This window comes from Rhinolophus sinicus, chromosome 17, assembly GCF_057876585.1.
Source record: "Rhinolophus sinicus isolate RSI-liver-muscle chromosome 17, RSI-T2T, whole genome shotgun sequence".
Classification (NCBI taxonomy): domain Eukaryota; kingdom Metazoa; phylum Chordata; class Mammalia; order Chiroptera; family Rhinolophidae; genus Rhinolophus; species Rhinolophus sinicus.
The window spans coordinates 159,099,134-159,118,283 of record NC_142517.1 but is presented as its reverse complement, the minus strand read 5'-3'; the positions used below and the strand labels follow the sequence as shown (position 1 = coordinate 159,118,283).

General features: G+C 34.1%; 1 protein-coding gene across 9 annotated transcripts in view; it reads right to left on the bottom strand.

Annotated features, from left to right (window-relative positions):
• Positions 1-1,166: 1,166 nt before the first annotated feature.
• PPIG (peptidylprolyl isomerase G) overlaps positions 1,167-19,150 on the bottom strand; it is a 47,824-nt gene continuing 29,840 nt past the window's right edge. For all 9 annotated transcript variants that reach the window (XM_019727388.3, XM_019727384.3, XM_019727382.3 and 6 more), the window contains 5 exons: positions 14,804-15,014; positions 11,265-11,432; positions 10,077-10,164; positions 6,959-7,095; positions 1,167-6,775 (listed from right to left, as the gene is read on the bottom strand). In XM_019727388.3, coding sequence (XP_019582947.1) covers positions 5,668-6,775; positions 6,959-7,095; positions 10,077-10,164; positions 11,265-11,432; positions 14,804-15,014 — 1,712 coding nt within the window. In that variant the 3' untranslated portion in view covers positions 1,167-5,667. The remainder of the gene's footprint in view (positions 6,776-6,958; positions 7,096-10,076; positions 10,165-11,264; positions 11,433-14,803; positions 15,015-19,150) is intronic.

Genomic DNA, 19,150 nt, shown 5'->3' with positions numbered 1-19,150 from the left:
AGTTTGTGTTTATGGATCCCAGGTTAAACAAATCCTATGTTAAAGGAATAATGCAGTTATTAAGAATAACACTACATACACTGATTCCCAAATTGTATGCCAAGGGATTCTAAGGGACCACAGTGAACTCACAAAGGCTCAGCTCGTAGGATATTTTAAAAATTTCAAGAGAGTATATTTTACATCTATAGGACACCACAGGTATTACTGGTTTGAGGTAGTTTCAGTTTCAACATATTAAATGTGCCATTCCTTCTGATGATATCCTATCTTTGTAAACCTGGGTAGTTTAGCAGTTGCTGGGATAAAATGCAACGATGGCACAAAAATTAACATATCTTTAAGAGCATGATGGCATCCAATCTGAATAGTTTGAGTAGTACAATGACTAAGTTGTGCGCATCTCATAAATAATTGTGGTTAACAGTGAAATAAAAATATTTCATTTTTTCACATGGCTACTAAGTTGTCAGGACATACTTTAGCTATTTGAACTTAACTATTTAATAGAACTGTTGGTTTTTCGTTTTTTTTTATTTTTTTGACTAGAGTTGCCACCACGTTAAAATTGAGATGCAAAGGTATAATGAATTAAGCCTGGGAACCTGTCATATATCCTTTGCTGTAAACTGTTCTAGGGAGTGATTTATTTAGGGATGATTACTAGTTTTGGATAAAGTTACTTTCATATTTTAAAACAGGAAACAAATTTCTACAAAATGGTTAATTACATAAATGTTTTATAACCAACTTAGCTGTGAAGGATAACATAAAACACCAAAGACATTATAAGCTTTTCTCCTGTAAACATATCATTTATTTTCAACTGGGCTGAGGTTTCTACTAGAATTAAGCATATTAAAAACAAAAAGCCTATGTAGTTTTAAAACTAATCACAAAACAATTCAATGAAAAGAATGGCCTGGCAAAACAAACTCAAAGCAGTGGAAATACAACTGCTCTAGTCTACTCATTTGATAAAAGAAACCCGTAGCTAAAATGTGTGGCAAAGATGTGAACTTGAACTAAGACATTTTGGGTATTGAGAGGACTTTGAAAAAAAAAGTGTCAACATTATGTATCAGCACCGAAAATAAAAATACAGTATTAGATTAGGAAATGTTTAGGAAAGAAACCTAGAAAGCAATGAAAATGGAAAAAGCAAATTGATACTAAAAGTATTTTAATACACAATTTGCACAGTCTATATGAGGAAGCACTCCCATTTTACATATTGTTCTGGCTAAATAAAGCATTTAAAAACACTCCATAATTTGAAAGTTTAATAATATTCACCTGTTAATACATACAAACCACGACTTATATTTTCTGTGACTAACTCTCAAGTAGGTATATTTTCCCTAAATGTCTAATTTAAATAAAAACAAAACTAAACAAGAAACCAAAAACCAGAGTCAATTTTTTTACAAGTCAATTAACATTTATATGGCTTTACAACAGTAAATGTTACATTAAAACTGTCAGGCGCAGCATATAATACAGTGTTCCCAATGCTGAGAAATTTGGAGGAAGTAAAAAGCAAATGGTAGCATTCCAGTAGATAGTTATGCCAATTCCAAATGTAACCTTAAAAGTTTGCTGAGGCAAAGTCACATTGCAATTTGAAGCATTATAGTTAAACATTTACACTAGAACTTATTCCCAAACATTCTGGAAATTGTCACTGCTGGCTAAATTCTTAAAGAAGCTCAGTATTGTTAAACTCTGCTCAGTTTTTTCCTAATACAAATTCTATATCCCCATGGATAAAATAAAAGCATACTTTAGTTAATTTATCTTCATTATTTAGCTCTTAATAAAGGCTGAGTAACTAATACAACAATTTTAAAAATACAAAAACAAAGATTATAGTTTATTTAATACAATGTTTAACTATAAAAGTTGATAGTTTCATAGTTTAAATTCTGTAAAATGCAGTTTGCAGAAAAGTTTAAGTTACTAGTCTGATAAGAGAAGCAGCATTTGGAACTAATTTTGCAATTGTGACAACCGCTTTATTCCTAAATTTCATTAAAAAAATATACATCACAGTGACTTTGAGCTAGGAAAAGAAGTGCATTAACTTCATTTGTTTTTCCCTTCAACAAATATAGCAGCCACAACTTTTAACATCCCCACATACAAATACCCAATTCATTTATCAATCCTTCAAAATACTATAAACATATTAAGGGGAACAAAATGTACAGCATGTGATTTTGGTAAGCATAGGAATTTGCTTTAACAAAGAAAAAAGGCAGAAACACAAATCACCCCACCACTCCCTCCTGCACCTAAATACAAACAAAACCCTCAACAACTCACTTCTCCAGTTTTGCTGATAGAATTTTAATTTATGTGATTTTTCTTTTCCTTTATTCGCTTCTTGTGTAACACCATAGGCCAGAGTTTGCATTTGCCTGAATCCTTTAAAGGCAGTTGGGAAGCCCACTATGGGCAGCTGTTAGCCAATGCTGCATTTTCTTGAGTTTAAACAAGTATTTGTAACAAAACACATCTTTTCACAATAAACAGGTTATAAACCTACAATTCTTGGAGACTTCATTCAACTGTAAATGTATGAATACTAAACTGATTAAATATAGTAAATAAGACAAAAAAGAGACAGAAAAATTCCCATTTTTCTTTATAATAGTCAACTATATTGTGTATATTTAAAGTACTTTCTGGTGGTAAAGAGAACAAGTTTCTATAGAAATTTACTATAAAAGGTTCAAAGGTGATGAAAAAAATTGCCACCCAGAGCGAAGCATAATTAACTACTTATTAAAAAACATGCTAATTTGTTCCATATACTAACTTGAAAACAAATTTTAAAACTGTCAGTTAATACCACTACTCAAAAATACTAGAAACCCGATGTGCTCCTGTCCATAATATTAGGAAACTTTCACATTTCAGTTTCCTATCTTCTACTGGGTACAAGAATCAAAGGCCATTCAGGAAAGCCAATATGAATCAGTTTCATCCTTGTGCAGATACATGTATCAGTCAAACTCTCAGAAACTTCTGCCAGGGCTTTAAGGAACTCAAACTACAATGGTCTTTGTATGAACTCTTAACTAAAATTAAAAAATGTTTTAAAACCAGCATCTTTTTTTACTGTTCATTAATGTCTGTGTTGCACCCATTTCTGTGGCAGAAGGTTTACCCCCCAAAAAAAAAGCATTCACGTGAAATAATAATCATGAAAAAATTTCTCATATGTTGCCAATTCTGCAATAAAAACAAACAAATTTAAATATCTTTAAGAAGATATTAAGTCAGAAACCTTTAGGTAAACTGTAAGCATGAAAACTATAAAATCAATTTGACAAGAAGGAATTAATTGGTTCACTTTTAGGAAAATGAGTATGTTCAAAGTATTAACTAAAGGTGGTACAACTATTAAAAATGTAACGGAAGGAAACGACCATTGGAGCCATGCGCTATCCAGATGCAAAGGCAGACTTGAGGTACAGTTAATACTGTTTAATCATTTTCTAAATGTTCTTTATATTCTGAATAAAATCTAGCTGATTGTCGTCTCTCTTCTTCACTCCTTTACCATTATCTGTTCTATTGTAAAAACTAACAAAGCTTTTTTAAAAAAAGCCTACAAATAATGCTTAGCATGGAGTTGCTCTTTTGATAAACCAAAGAGGACAATACTACTTATAGAAATTACTAAAATTTCCTCCCTATAGTTACTTGCCTATAATTCTTAGTAGATAAAGCTCTGGGATCAGACAACATAGTATTTTTACTTAGCATGGGTTTTTCTTTTTAAATGTAATTGTTTATTAAAAATCCTTTCTTAATAGCACCTTTCTTGAAGCTCAATTTATAACAGATTTTTACAATGCAATTTACTGAATTTAAAACAAATAACTAATTTAATATAACAGATTATACAGCTTGGGCATTTAAGATTCAGTTACACCCAAGGTGGTCAAAGCTACCCTGAATTATTATAAATATCTATTAACTTTTATGATTAGGAAAAAAAAATTTGTAAAGACTCCACTTTGGATATTTGTTTCAAGATATTCCAAATAATCTATAATCATTACCCTATTCATTATGCAAACATTATGTTTCATTACTATATTAACCAATAATGGGAAATATTATGTTAAGCATTGCTTTGCTCAGTACAAATAGCATTGAATAAAGCTATTGCTTTTACCAAGAAGCTATCGTGGTAATAGACATTATATTGACAAATATTAAGGTACAAAATACTCTAGAAGCTATTAATCGGAATTCTGAAATTTCTTTTCAAATGAGGCAGGTTTTGTGTTTGCTGGATGTTCAGTATTTTATTTAGAAGAAAAGTTACAGAATAAAAGGCCACACATCACAAAAATAGCAATATACAACACATAAAATTCTAAATGGACTTTAGATATCTTTAGTGTTTAACTCTGTAAGCTATCAAATTTCGCAACTTTCTACCGCATGTGGTAATATTTGCCAAGCTAAAATAAACGTTAAAGGTAATGGTATAAAGCCACCTGAATAGAAAGAAACCAGAGTCACAAACATGCTATAGCCTATTGTGATACAGATATAGAAAAGATGCATTTACTTGCCATTTGAAACTCACAGCTATGGGTGTTAATCAGTTCAAGATAAAAATAAAAAAACAAACAACCATGCAGAATTAACATTCAACTCTATATAGGTCAGTGGCCAAAAAGAGAAATCTTGTAAGTTAATGTGTCAATATTAACAATTTTTAGAATTTAACTTAAAGAGTTGCACAAAGTGGTATGTTTTAGTGAGATAGTACTTTTTTTCATTTTAGAGAAGGTTAACAATAAAACAATGCTCTCAAAAAGCAAGTTTCATTTCTTCATACCAAAATCAACATAGATTGAGAATTACAATCTGATCTTCCATGGTCTAGTTCTTGTCAGATGCTGTATAACAGCAAGTCAACCTCAATCAGTACATCAACTGGAAAAAAATACTCAACTATTTTTATGGACAGTAAAACAAAACTATATAGGAAAAAATATTAATATGAAACAAGCTACAGATCGAACTGTAAAGAATAACATGATGTACAATATAAATAACTAAATATTTATCTATTTTAAAGCACAAATTACTATAAAATTGAAAGTGATGATTTAAGATCTCGTTATTAGGATCCTGCTTCTGTGTAATTAAAAGCTGCTGCTGCAAGCCTCTATTATAAATGCAATCAGAAAATCTTTACAAGACTTCTTCTATCTAGTGGCTTCTAAAGTTACTTTAATCACGATGAACACAAAGCTTTTGTAACAATGTATTCCAACAATCAGTTATACTGGTTTCTAACTGGCTGATCACACAAATTAAAGTACAGAATAGCATGTTTGCTACTGGCTGATTGTTGTAATACAAAAATGCATACATGAAATAGTTAAACACAGCACACAGTATTACACCAAAGTGTTTTTCTCATTTCAAGTTTATTAAAACTTTAGCAGTACAAATCATCCAGGTTGCAGATTATCAAAAGATCAACTCAATAAAGTCCACATTTAAAAAACAAACAAAAAACATAAAACAACCCAAAAACAATGAAAAGAGGAAAACAACATAAAAGATTCATCAGCAAGTCTCTAAAACTTAAAATTTGAGACAGAATGGAAATAAGATATTTATACAACTCACTCATCCACTTTTATCTTCATCTGTTCCAGGGCTTGATTCATGATCAAATTTTTTATTTTTGTCATGTACATGGTCATTTTCTTGACCCTTTGATTTTTGGTTTTCTTTTTCCACTGAAGATATGGTCTTCTCATCCTCCTTATTTTTCAACGTGGAAAATTTTAATTCACTGTCCTGACTATTTTGTTTTATTTTTGAGAATGGACTTTGATCTCTATCGGCCTTTTTTTCCTTATTATTTGAGCTATTATGATCACGACTTTTAGAGTACATTCTCTTCTCACCCTCCGAATTTTCTTTTCTGTGTGAACTCTTACTTTCTTGGTTTCTATATTTTTCTTTGTTTCTGCTTTGACTTTCTTCTCTCTCTGAGCTCCGTGAATCTCTCCTCCTCCTCCTTCTATCTTTACTTCTTGATCTTCCTGGTGTTGCTCTTCTCTCTCGGCTCCGTGACCTTCCTCTTCTCCTGTACTCCTGTTCTCTGTATCTATGGTAGTCCTTGCTTCTGCTGCGATCGCGGTCGTGGCTTCTGGATCGCACTCTTCTGCTCCTGTCCCTACTTCTGCTTCGTTCCCTTGTTCTACTATTGTAACTGTGTTTGCCTTTAGTTAAATCACGTTCTCTACTTCTAGACTGTGCGCGTCTATCCTTTTCCTTACTTTTATTATGATCATGCTCCTCACTTTTGGATTCTAATTGTTTAGACTTCTCTTTACTTCTACTCCTTTCCTGATCTTTTCCTTTAGAATCAGACTTTTCTTTTTCTTTAACATTCTCATGATCCCTTTCTTTACTCCTTGACCTCATCCTCTTTTCTTCATGTCTATTATGCTTTGTATCTCTTTCCTTACTCTTTGATTTCTCTTTGCTTTTACTCCTACTTTTAGATTTGGCCCTTTTCTTCACCTTGTTTTTATTATACTTATCATCTTTTTCTGAATTTCTTCTGATGTCTCTCTCTTTGCTGTTAGATTTATGATCTTTAGCTTTCTTTTCCTTTTCATTTTTTCTGTTTGGGCTTTCAGACATATGCCTGTGATCAGTGATTTTTTTCTCTTTTACTCTAATTGGGCTTCTTTGATTTTCTTTTATTTCATTTAACTCACTCCTAAAAAATAAGAAAAAAAATTTTTTTTGAAATTTTATTAGGGAAAGACTGATATCCATTTAGCTAAAATGATATTCTATTTTCCTTAAGATATTCAAACACAATTGAAATGGCTATAAATAACAATGTACAATAGTAAAAAATACTTATCGCTACATTTGAAATAATATAGTTAAATCTTACTTATCCCCTTTGATCCATCTTTCACCGCTTGATACCCTCATTCTTTGAGCTCTCTGCATCTCTTGCCTCCAATGTGGAGGAGTCTCACTACGTCTGAAACGATCCCTTGATCTGGATCTAGATGGAGTTCGATAACGCTGAAGAAAATAAAAAAGGAGAAAAAATTAACATGTAAAAAATAAAGGCATTACAACAATAGCTAAAGTGTATATATTTCTAGGTTCAAACAAAATGTCTGATATTTTTCCGTATCCTCTGAAATTTCTAAAATTTCCCAATTTTCAGATAGGAAATCAGTGAGGCAGAAATTCTTTAAATAGTCATACTGTACGTTCCAAAGAAGCATTAACCACAGAAACTCTAGCCACCCTTCTCCATGGAACTGTCCTATTTAAGTAATGCTAGAGCACAACAGGTGCAGGAACCCTTATAAACTGCCAAGTTGCAATTTGGATATAGGTATTCTTAATGTTTCAAAGCAGACATTTCCCATATTATGAGAAAAACTGAGTAAATGTATAGATGTTCACTTATTCAACCAATATTTATTCAGCTCTTAGGATGGCAAACTACTCTACCACATACTGAGGAAACATTAGTGAGCCAAGACACATGAGATTTTGCTCTCTGGGAACTTATATTCTACAAGGCTAGAACACACACACAGACAGACATATAATCAGAGATGTTAAGCATATATACAGCTACGATTAGGATGAATGTAAAAGGAGAAGTAATAGGCACTCAGAGAATATATAACAGAGATCTGACCTAGTATAGGGAAAAGGTGTGAAAATTAAATGATCATTAAAAGCTGAGAACTAAAGAATACGTATGAGGAGTTACCTAAGCAAGAGTACGGAAAGTATAAAGGGGTGAGGATAGATGGGTGAGGAAGAACATGTAAAGCATAAGAAATACCATGTTTGAAGGTCCTGAAACAGGAATACATAGGATGTTTTAAAAATGATCAGAAGGTAGACCAGTATGGCTAAAGACAAAAACTGCAAGGGAAAGTAGTACTAGATAATCTGATGCGGTAAGCCAAGGACTAGATTTTGTAAGGTCTTATAGGCCACGGTAACAATTTTGGATTTATCCTAAGGTAAATGGAAAAGGAGTGACATAATCACATTTTTATTTTTAAACGACTTTTCTGGATACTGTTTAGAGAAAGGATTAGTTCAGTGATTCTCAAAGTGTGATATAGGGATCCCAAGACTCAGAGGATCTGTGAGGTCAAAACCATTCTCACAGTATCACAGTATTTGCCTTTTTTACTTTCATTCTTTCATCATTGAACAGTGGAGTTTTTTAGAGACAACCTGACATGTTTTGATGCCTTTGCTTTCATAGCTAATGGAATATGTGCTTATATATTCTTGTGCTTGAAATATTTCTGTTTTAATTTTTAAAAGAGTAAATATTGATAGATATAATCCACATCAACAAAAGACCTTTTGGATCCTCAATCTCTTTTAAGTGTTAAGAGGTTCCAAGACAAAAATGTTTGAAAACTGCCAGGAGGACAGTTAGGAAGCTATTTATAGTTCTAAGACTAAATAATGAACTGAACTAAGATGGCAGGAGTGGAGCTTGAGAAGTAGATGAATTTCGGAGTAATTAGGAGGTTGAACTGACAGGATTTGGTGTCCAATAAGATATAGAAGGTAGGAAAAAAAGGGGAAGCAATTATTTTTGGGCTTCAGGCTTAAGTAACTCTACAGGTGGTGGTGTCTGTCAGTGAGACCAGGAATCTAAAGGAGGGATCAGGTCTGAAGAAAGTGCTTATGTTCAACATTGTATATGCTGAGTTTGAGGCACCCAGTAGGTGACAGAACAGCAGATGAAAATGAGTTATAAGCATTTAGGCAGCCACTAAAGCCATGGGAATGGCAATTGCCCCAAGGAACATATGTACAATGAGAATAGTTGGAATCTTGAGGTACTACAATATTTAAAGGTGAGGTAGAACTGGCATTGGAAATTCAAGATAGAAATAGGAAGAAAATATGATGGAAGCAAAGCTGAAAGAGTATTACAAGGAAGGAGATTAACACAAAGACTATTCTGTTTTCAGCAGAATGGTAGAAGACAAACTGAAATGACTGATGAATGAACAGGAAGTAAAGAAATAATAGACTAAGTATAGCCAAGTTTCTAAGTTTTGAAAACACTGTAGATATTTAAATTCTGATGGGGAAAATCCAGTAAAGACAAAGATGATAAAACATAAGACTAGGTTTACTTTTTATTAATTTTTATCAAGAGTAGAGATATAGGGGTCAGGAAGTAACAAGGGGGCAGAAGAAAGACCTTGATGTAATTTTATGCTATATATGCGTACAAGGAATATCCCTTAACATCCCATGGATTTGCAGTTTGCAAGTAATTAACACAAAGTTACTATAAAAAAAAGAACATACAATTCAATATCCACATCTATTCTAAGTTATAGTTACTTAATGTGTAAAACAATATTTAAGAAACACTCTAAGATTATTTAAGATAAATCCGAGGTCCAACAACTAAGTTCACGGACTTTTTGCAACAATGTTGCTAATCTTGTCTGATATCAGAGGGATTATTCATTATGAATTTGTACCAAATGAACAGTTAACCACGTTTACTATTTGTAGGTGCTGAAAGGCTGCATGAAAAAGAGATGACCTGAACTTTTCGCCAACAATTCATGGCTCTTGCATCACAACAATGCACCAGCTCACACAACACTGTCTGTGAGGGAGTTTTTAGCCAGTAAACAAATAACTGTATTGGAACACCCTCCCTACTCACCTGATCTGGCCCCCAATGACTTCTTTCTTTACCCAAAAATAAAGGAAATATTGAAAGGAAGACATTTTGATGACATTCAGGACATCAAGAATAATACGACGACAGCTCTGATGGATAGTCCAGAAAAAGAGTTCCAAAATTGCTTTGAAGGGTGGACTAGGCGCTGGCATCGGTGCATAGCTTCCCAAGGGGAGTACTTCGAAGGTGACCATTGTAATATTCAGCAATGAGGTATGTAGCACTTTTTATAGGATGAGTTCTCGTACTTAATTGTCAAACCTCATATAATACTATTAAGATTTATGAGACAAGAATCACCTACCCTTGGTCCTCTTCCTTTAATTTTCCTGCCAGACCTAGTAACTAAAAGTCGCCTCTGGTATGAAGCTGGCTGGGAGTTAGGTGGATTACTAGAACGAAGCAAAGGGAAAATTCAAACACATTATTTTATCAAAATAAATCTGGAAAACACAGTTTTACTGATCTAAACTAATAAATTTTAAATCTTACATATAATCGGGGGTTCTCAAGCAGGAATGTTATCAATTTCTATTAGATATCTGGAAATGTATAGGAGCATTATTTTCAACTGTCAATAACTAGCAGGTGCTATTGGTACCAAGTGCCCAGGAGTCAAGAATGCTAAAATTTTGTAATGCATGAGGATGAAGAACTATTCTGTCCCCAAATTCCAATTGTGTCCTGTGGAGAAACACTGTTATAAAATTGTCATAAAGTTATTAACTAAGATAAAGTTAACTTGATAGTACTAAGAAAAATCAACATAGCAGAGCTCAGAGTAGGCTATATGCTGTGAGAGAACAATTTAAAAACTATCTTATTCCAAAATACTTTATTATCCTATGAGCAGCTGTTCATTGGTAATAAAACTGTAGAGAGGGTAATTAATGTGAATTAAGCAGACAAAAAACTGGTCTGAATTAGCAAGACGTTTTCATATTTTTACTGTATTGTGAACATATAGGGGGATTGCTCAGAATTTTATTACTTTTATGTAACATAATTCTGATCATAAGTAAAAGACTTCAACCTTTTGTGTAGAAAAATTTTGCAAGTATTTAACAGTATCAATTTTCATTACCATAGTATCATAAACTACACAAGGAAAACAGCATTTTTTTCCCTACAGAGAAATTGAAAAATAAAGGTTTTTACTTCCTTAAAAGTTTAATGCATATAAATAACACAGTAAAACACTTACCTTGTTTTAAATAGATTTGGTTTAGAACGCCACTTAACATATCTTTTTGGCATTTGCAGTGTTTAGTTTCTTAAAAAGTGACATTTACTCAAAATGTGTTTGAATTAAGTGAATTTATCTTTTTGCTATGTGGTTAGCAAAAAAGAGCTTTACCAACACTATTCTTAAAAAAGAAATTTCAATCTTGAAACAAGATCACCAATTAAATCTTGTCTAAAAGAAGTAGAAACTTAGAAAGTTTATGGTAAAGAATCTGGGGCACAGCGCAAGACATTGACATTCACATACCATTCTCTCTCTCTGTCTCTTTCTCTGTTTTTTCTTTCTTTTTCATCAGCTTTAGGAGGACTTTTTCTCATTAGAAATCTATTTTCAGGTATAGGAGGGATCTCTTCTGGACGGACAGTAGACTGGGGTTGTGCTTCAAGATTTTCAGCCTCACTTTCACTAGATGCACTAATAGGAAGACAAAACAAGTTTAATTTGGTTATTATGTGCCTACCCCAAATTTCCAGTGGTTAGTATTTCTTTCCTTTGGAAGATGTCACAATATGTACACCATCCTGTACCCCTCCAAAGGTGCAATTCCATGGGGAAAATCTTCCTTCATGCATCTGACAAACCAAGTGACCAACCAAAAACCCAAACCAAATATTTCCGTTGCCACATTCTTAAAAAATATTTCCCAATAAAATGAACCAAATATGACTCTCCATAGGCAATGTATTCTAATAAATTTAAAATACTTCAAAATATAGGTAAAGAAATTAATTACTTTAGAGGCAATAGGCATATAAAGACAAATTTTAGTATAAAACATATTATTCCACACAAAACAAAGAAAGTAAATATGCTGACATTATCTGCTTTCTACCCTTATGCCCTTAGAGGAGCGAAACAAATAACAACAAAGCAAGACAACTGTTAGTTTCCTGTAATTCTCACTAATACTATATTCCTCCCACAAATATAAAACCAAAAGCATTATTTCATTGAGTTCAAACAAAATAAACAATAGTTTTGTTGAAAATGGAAATGAATGGGCTTCAGGTTAAGATGGTGGAGTAGGAAAATGTGCTCACCTCCTCCCACAACTACACCAAAAGTACAACTGCAGAACCATCACTGAGAATCACCTGAACTCTAGCTAAACAAAAGTCGTGTAACTAAGGAAAGAGAGAAGTCATGTCCAGACTAGGTGTAGATACAGAATGAGCTGGTCCCACAACCACATGTGGCGGTTAAAAATAGGGAGGACTATCTCAGCTTTGCAGGTCCCCCCTGAAGAGCAAGGGGTCCCAGCCCTACACCAGGCTCCCCAGCCCAGAGGTCTAGTGCCAGGAATAGAAGTCCCCATGACTTCTGGCTGTGAAAACCAGCAGAGACTGTGGCTAAGTGAGATGAAAGGCAGCTGGAGTCCCAGGCACTCCTTTTAAAGGGTCCACACACAAACTTACTCTGATGGACTCACTTGCTCTGAGCTCCAGTTCTGGGGCAGCAGCTTGAAAGGCATCAGGGGCATATGGGGAGGAACTGAATTATCTGGCTTTAGGGAGACGGTTGGGGAGAGGGGGCTTGTCCCCAAACAGAAGTGCTGATCCTCCTACCACCCAGCCTGCACACACATTAAGGTTGAGTCTTCATCAACCTAGCTAACACCATCTGCCCCATCCTGGTGATTCCCTGAGACCTTGGCACACTCAAGCAGCATCCAGTGGCTTTTCATACAAACGGCCTGTCTTGACTCATATTGTGAACTTTCCTAAAATCTCTCAAAGGTTCACAAACTCCAAACAAGTAGCATCTGGCCTTGGTGTGCCCTGTAACTCTTGATAAGCAGCTCCACGCCCGGCACTAGTGGTAGCCAGCCTTGGTTCAGTTTAGCCTCTCAGACACCTCCAAGCCCAGCACAAGTAGCAAACAAATGCAGATCACTTTGTAGCGCACACCAAGTGGCCCGGGCAGGGCAAAGGCAGAACCTGATTATGTCCTACACCACAGCCTCTCCCAAGAAACCCCAGAACCAATACACTCAGTGGCCAGCTTTAGGCCAAACCAGAGTACGACCCAAACACCTCCACAAATGACATACCTAAAGGGCAGACTTGGCAGCTACCAGAGCCCTGCTAAAGCAAATCCTGCTCCGCAAGGAGGAAAAACAGCTCCTCCACTGTAGCCACAACCAGTCCTCACAACCAATCAGCTTGAGAATCAACTGCTCCCACTGATGTCCCAAAAGCAACCACATCTCTCAACTACAACAGGAGGGCACACACAACCCACACAAGGGACACACCTGCAGCATCCAGTTCTGGTGACCGGGAAGACTGTGCTACTGAACCCAACAGGACACCTACTATTTAAGGCCACTCTACCAAGACTGGGAGATGCAGCAGCTCTACCTAATACAAAGAAACAAACACAGGGTGGCAGGTAAAATGAAGACAAAGAAACATGTAGCAAATGAAATAGAACAAAACTCTAGGAAGCTCCCATAAGACTGTTAGCTGATTTCTCAAAAGAAACTTTGCAAGACAAAAGAGACTGGCACAAAAATTCAAAGATGAAAAGAACCTGTAACCAACATTACTCTACCCAGCATAGCTATTATTTAGAATCAAAGAAAAGAAAAAGAACTTCCCAGATATGAAAAAGCTAAAGGAATTCATCACTACCAAATCAATATTACAAGAAATGTTTAAAGGGGCTTCTTTAAGGAAAAAAAAAGATTAAAAAAGTGAATAATAAAATGGCAATAACTACACATCTATCAACAATGACTTTAAATGTAAATGGATTAAATGCTCCACGAAAGATACAGGGTGGCTGAATAGATAAGAAAACAAGGTCCCTACATATGCTGACTGTAAGACTCCCTTCTGATCCAAAGACACACACAGACTGAAAGTAAAGGGATAGAAAAAGATTAATTTAATGAAAATAGAAAAGAAAAACAAAAACTTGGGTAGCAATACTTTTACCAGACAAAATAGACTTTACAACAAAGGCTACAACAAGAAACAAAGAAGGACCCAGCAATTCCACTTCTGGATATTTATCCAAAGAAACCCAAAACACTAATTCAAAAAGACATATGCATCCATATGTTCACTGCAACATTATTTACAACAGCTAAGATATGGAAGCAACTTAAGTGTCCATCAGTAGAAGAATGTATAAAGTGACACAACACACACATGCACCCACACACCCACACAATGGAATACTACTCTGCCATAAAAAAGAATGAAATCTTGCCATCTGCAACATCATGGACAAAGAGGGGGGTATTGTGCTAAGTGAAATAAATCAGAGAAAGACAAATACCATATGATTTCACTTATATGTGGAATCTAAAAAACAAAATAAATGAACACAACAGAAACAAACTCATAGATACAGAGAACATTTTGATGATTGCCAGATAGGAGGGAATTGGGTGAAAAAGGGGAAGGGATTAATGTAAAGTATAGCATTGAGAATACAGTCAATAATATTGTAGTAACGATGTATGGTGTTAGATGGGTACTAGCTTTTTTGAGTTGATCACTTTGTAAGTTTTTTAAATGTCTAATCACTATGTTGTACACCCGAAACTAATATGTCAACTGTAATTGAAAAATAAATTATTAAAATAAAAGAAATGAAGATGAATGTACCCCCATTTAATTTATAGACTGTGGAATATCAAGACGGTCTTATCTTCATGCTATAAAATATTTCTATTTTAATGTTCCCATATAATCGATCCAAAATCCCAGTAGATTTATTATAAACAGAAGGGAATTAGAATATAAATCTAGTATTTGGAAAAATAAAATTAAGACCTTTTCTTGGCTTTCTTTCGCTTCTTCTTTTCTTTCTTGTGTTTTCGGGAATTTTTCCTATGTTTCTTTTTTCTTTTTTTTGATTTCTCTTCAGAAGCACTTTCAGAATCAGAGGAATCAGAAGAGGACTGAGAATCACTTGAGCTATCTGAGTCACTGGATGAGGAGGAGGAGGAGGAGGATTTATGCTTCTTCTTTTCTTCTTTCTTAGCTTTAATAAAAATAACAGGTCTTTAGTCAATACTTTTTAGACAAACTTTGTAAGTGGAAATTTATGTTTTTAAAGTCCAGTATTTAACATTTAGCTCATCCAGCTATTTGAACTGAGGAGTACAGGAATGGAGTCAAGAGTCAGGATTAGAACCCAGATACCCAGATTCACGGGTTAGAGTTGCAGCTAGTAAACCAAAGAATTCTGGAAAAGTATTAAGTAAGTCTAAAACAATAAACTAAGTTATTTTGGGAAACATTTGAATAACACAGTTTTTTAAAAAGCACAGAAGTAACATTTAAGAATCCCAGATTCTAATCTTGTAGTTTTCAACTTTTTCTCAAGACTGGAGGTACAAGTAGAGGAGAGAAATAACAGAAAGAAAAAAAAATAACTTTGCATGAAGTATAAAATACTTTGTTGAAAGATAAGAAACACAAGTCCACTGGCTTGTTTCAATGCCTGAACATTCCCTGATGATTAAGAAATTTGTAAGTTAGAGAAAAGACTTACAACAGAGGATAGTTATTTACTAATGATTAATAACAATATTTTGGGATTTCTACAAAAAATAATTTCAAATTAAAATTTTGTTTTGGGTTAAGGAAGCAATAATTTTAAAAGGGTTCCCAAAACTCAAATGCTTTAAGGACTCGGCAGCTAACATAAATTAGTGATGTTAACCTGGTGTAATTCAACAGGAACTGGGGAAAGATATGACAAACTGGATAAAGCCTGACCCATCTAAAGGTATTCTAATTCAAACCATGGTGGAATTAAAGAAGTGAATACAGGCCAAAGATGAGACAACATTGATATACGGATAACTACAATAAACTGGAACACATCAGTATATTAGAATCCATCAGTTCATAATGATATTTATAAATAAAATACAAAGCATTTATCCTTTTTCTATATGAACTGTACCACTGGCTAACTAAATAGCAGATGAAAAGGAGATGCTCTTTATCAGAAGTATTCCAGCAATAAATGAAGAAGGAATCATAGTTAGAATATCACAATGTGACAACTCCTAATGAGGTACTAATCACCAATGGCTGCTGCAGAGCACAAAGGCAATCTGCCCTATGTGACTCTTGCTCCTATCAACAGGAATTTAAAAAACCCAAAAAACTGCATCTGATCGATTTTCTAGAACTTTAAAAGTATACAAAATAGGAAGCATAGAAGGAACATACATATAAAGACATAATCAGTAAAATCCAGTGTGTACCATAATGGGAAACACTACAGGGCAAATAACCTAGACTTCTCAACAAATCTCAAGCAAATAAAAGGAGATGGTAGTGGAATCTATTAAAAACAAAAACAAAAAAACTTTCAAGACCAACTCCAATGTTTGAACCTTATTTGGATTCAAATTCAAACATCAAAAAATTAACATCAATGAAACGATTAGAAATTTGAATACTGTCAGGATTTTTGATATTTAAGGAATATGTATGTGCACATACATGCACATGTTATTACGGTACTGGTTATGTTTTTAAAGAGACACATTTTAAAGATAAATAATGAAATATTTATCAATAGAATGTTATAACCAGAATCTCCTTCAAACTAACAGGAAATGGAGAACTGGCCAACCAGAGGTAAAAAACGAAATTGGCCATGAATTAATCGTTGAAGCTGGGTAATGAACATGGGTGTTTTGTTGTACTATTTCAATTACTTCCCTGTATGTTAATATTTTCAATAAAAGAAAAATCAATGACAAAGTATTTATTTGGACTGACTGCTGTCTGTCTGTTTATAGACCTTAACTGGAAGGTTTAACAGCTGGTTTGTAACCTTTCTTTAGTCTCAGGAAGACTTAAGAATTTGGCATTTGGTCAAATCATTCTTGAGACTCTTAACTCAGACTTTATAGACATGCACTAAATCCAAAATAAGTGAGAATCTGGCTGAAGTTACTATATACACTTGGTCGAGGAATTGTAGTTCGGTCGTAATTGCTTTTCTAGTAACAGTGACATGCTACTGGAGAGTGGGAACAAGGTAAAAAAGCTGAAGGAACCCAGGTGACGGCTTTACTGAACTAAGGTGGTCTTTCCTCACCCAGTTGTGCTCCTCAGGATCATGAAAATACCAAGTGTGAGATGCCTGGGATGTGTGCAAGCTCTGCCCAGAATACGTGAGATTTCCATTACGCTGTTGCTACATAAGCTGTGCTGTTTTGTCCTGTATCCTTTCTTAAAGGTAAATAAACTTAAAGGTAAAGGTAAATAAACTTATTGCCGAGTGAAGCCTACCTTGCCCCATGAGTTCAGTTGTTAACCTGAACCCAAGACCACTGTTGCTGGTGAGGCAGTCTGGCTTTGCAAATATGTACAACCTTAAAAAAAAAATCTACTGATATATACTAAAAATCTGAGGGATGGAGGAGGGGATCAAAGTCAAAAAAATCTAAGGACTAAAATAAATTCAAATGAATAACTCTAAATAAAAATATTAGAGACCACACAATATGTAAGCAAAATAAAAATATTCCACGTAAGCACAAAACATAGCTGTTAAAATTATTCGACAAAATATAGTAGTAATGCTTTACCCCAAGATTAACAAAGCTTTCACTAATTCCAACTTTTATATTTATTTTGCATTCTTTAGATTCTTTCCTATGAGAAATACATTGTAGTTCATTTCTTTAAAAAGCAAGTCTATTCTCCCCACCAAATGTATTAAATATATTCAAATGACAATTATTTAGTTTATACTAAATAATGCAGTTGAGTGAAGCAAGATATTACAACAGTATGGAAATCCAGAATGAGATTTATAAGTATTTTTATGGTAATTTTATCTGCCTATCAGATGACATCAACTTTAAAAGGAAAAGAAACTGATTTTAGGAAGATGCCCTGGAAGAGAGTTTGGAAAGTTCCTCTAAGGTTGAAAAAGCTCCCCTTTTCATATCTGTCCAAATTATGTGTAAAATTTAATTTACCTGCCCTTTTCCTATGAGTCTGCTAAGGAAAAAAAGAAATACAAAAAAAAAAAAAAAAAAAAAAAAAAACACCAAAAAACCCGAGTATGATTGAGAAATGGCAGTTACACTTTAATAGATTGTAGCTTCAGTTACAAATCTACGTTAATCTAAATTTAAATATATGATTTAGATACATTGTGAATCTGACTGAAATTTTATCCTTCTTAGATCAGCAACTCAGTTTAACTGACTTGTATTAGATATATACTCAATGTGAAGCTCAGACACGGAGAGAAAGAATTGTAGAATATATGGGGAAGTTCCACAGGGAACTTTGTAAGACATGTGCTCTGCCCTTGCAGAGTTTACAATCTACTTGGAAAGTAAGATCAACATGTTTGAATTCAATAGCAAATAGCATTGGAAAATATACACTTACTAAATTTTCTAAAAACTCTGACTACAGATTGTATATGGATTTAGAAGTGAGTATGGTCAGCAAGGACAAGTGTAAAGTAGAAAGGCTTTGTAGAAGTACAGTTAGTTATACATTTGTGTTCCTATAAATCACTGTGCTATGAAAAACTGCAAAATAAAAGCCACATGGCCTATTGGAAAAATGGGGCACAAAACCCAGAAACTTCATCAGTGACACATCAAAAGAAAGGAAACTAATCAAAACGGCAGCAGATTTTTACACATGTTAAATGGTTAAGAAATAACATAAATATGACAATACTGCTTTGAAAAAGACCTGGGGTTTGCTTGTGGAAGTGAACGTCAGAAGGGCTGCAGCTTCTGAGTTACTATAAAGTAGTAGGAGGATGATCTGAAAGCAGATGGAAAGTTTCAGCAGCAGATTGTGCTTAGGTGTGGCTCGTAACACAGGTGATGAACTGAGGTAGCTTAGTAGATATTTGAGGATGTGCAATATGTGAAGCTGTTCAGCTGGGTATGGTTTTCTGATATCACTTAGTGTTTATTATAGACAAAATCATGCACAGTAATAGATGAAACTGGTGTTATCTTCAAATTGTTTTCTAATATATCAACCAAATGGAACAAATGCATGTTTTCAAAACAACCTGAACAGCAGAATTAACTATATTAGGATTAGAAATAGGAGTAGGAAAAGCTAGCAGAAAGTAATACCTTTAAAGTACCTATAGAGTGTTAAGCACTG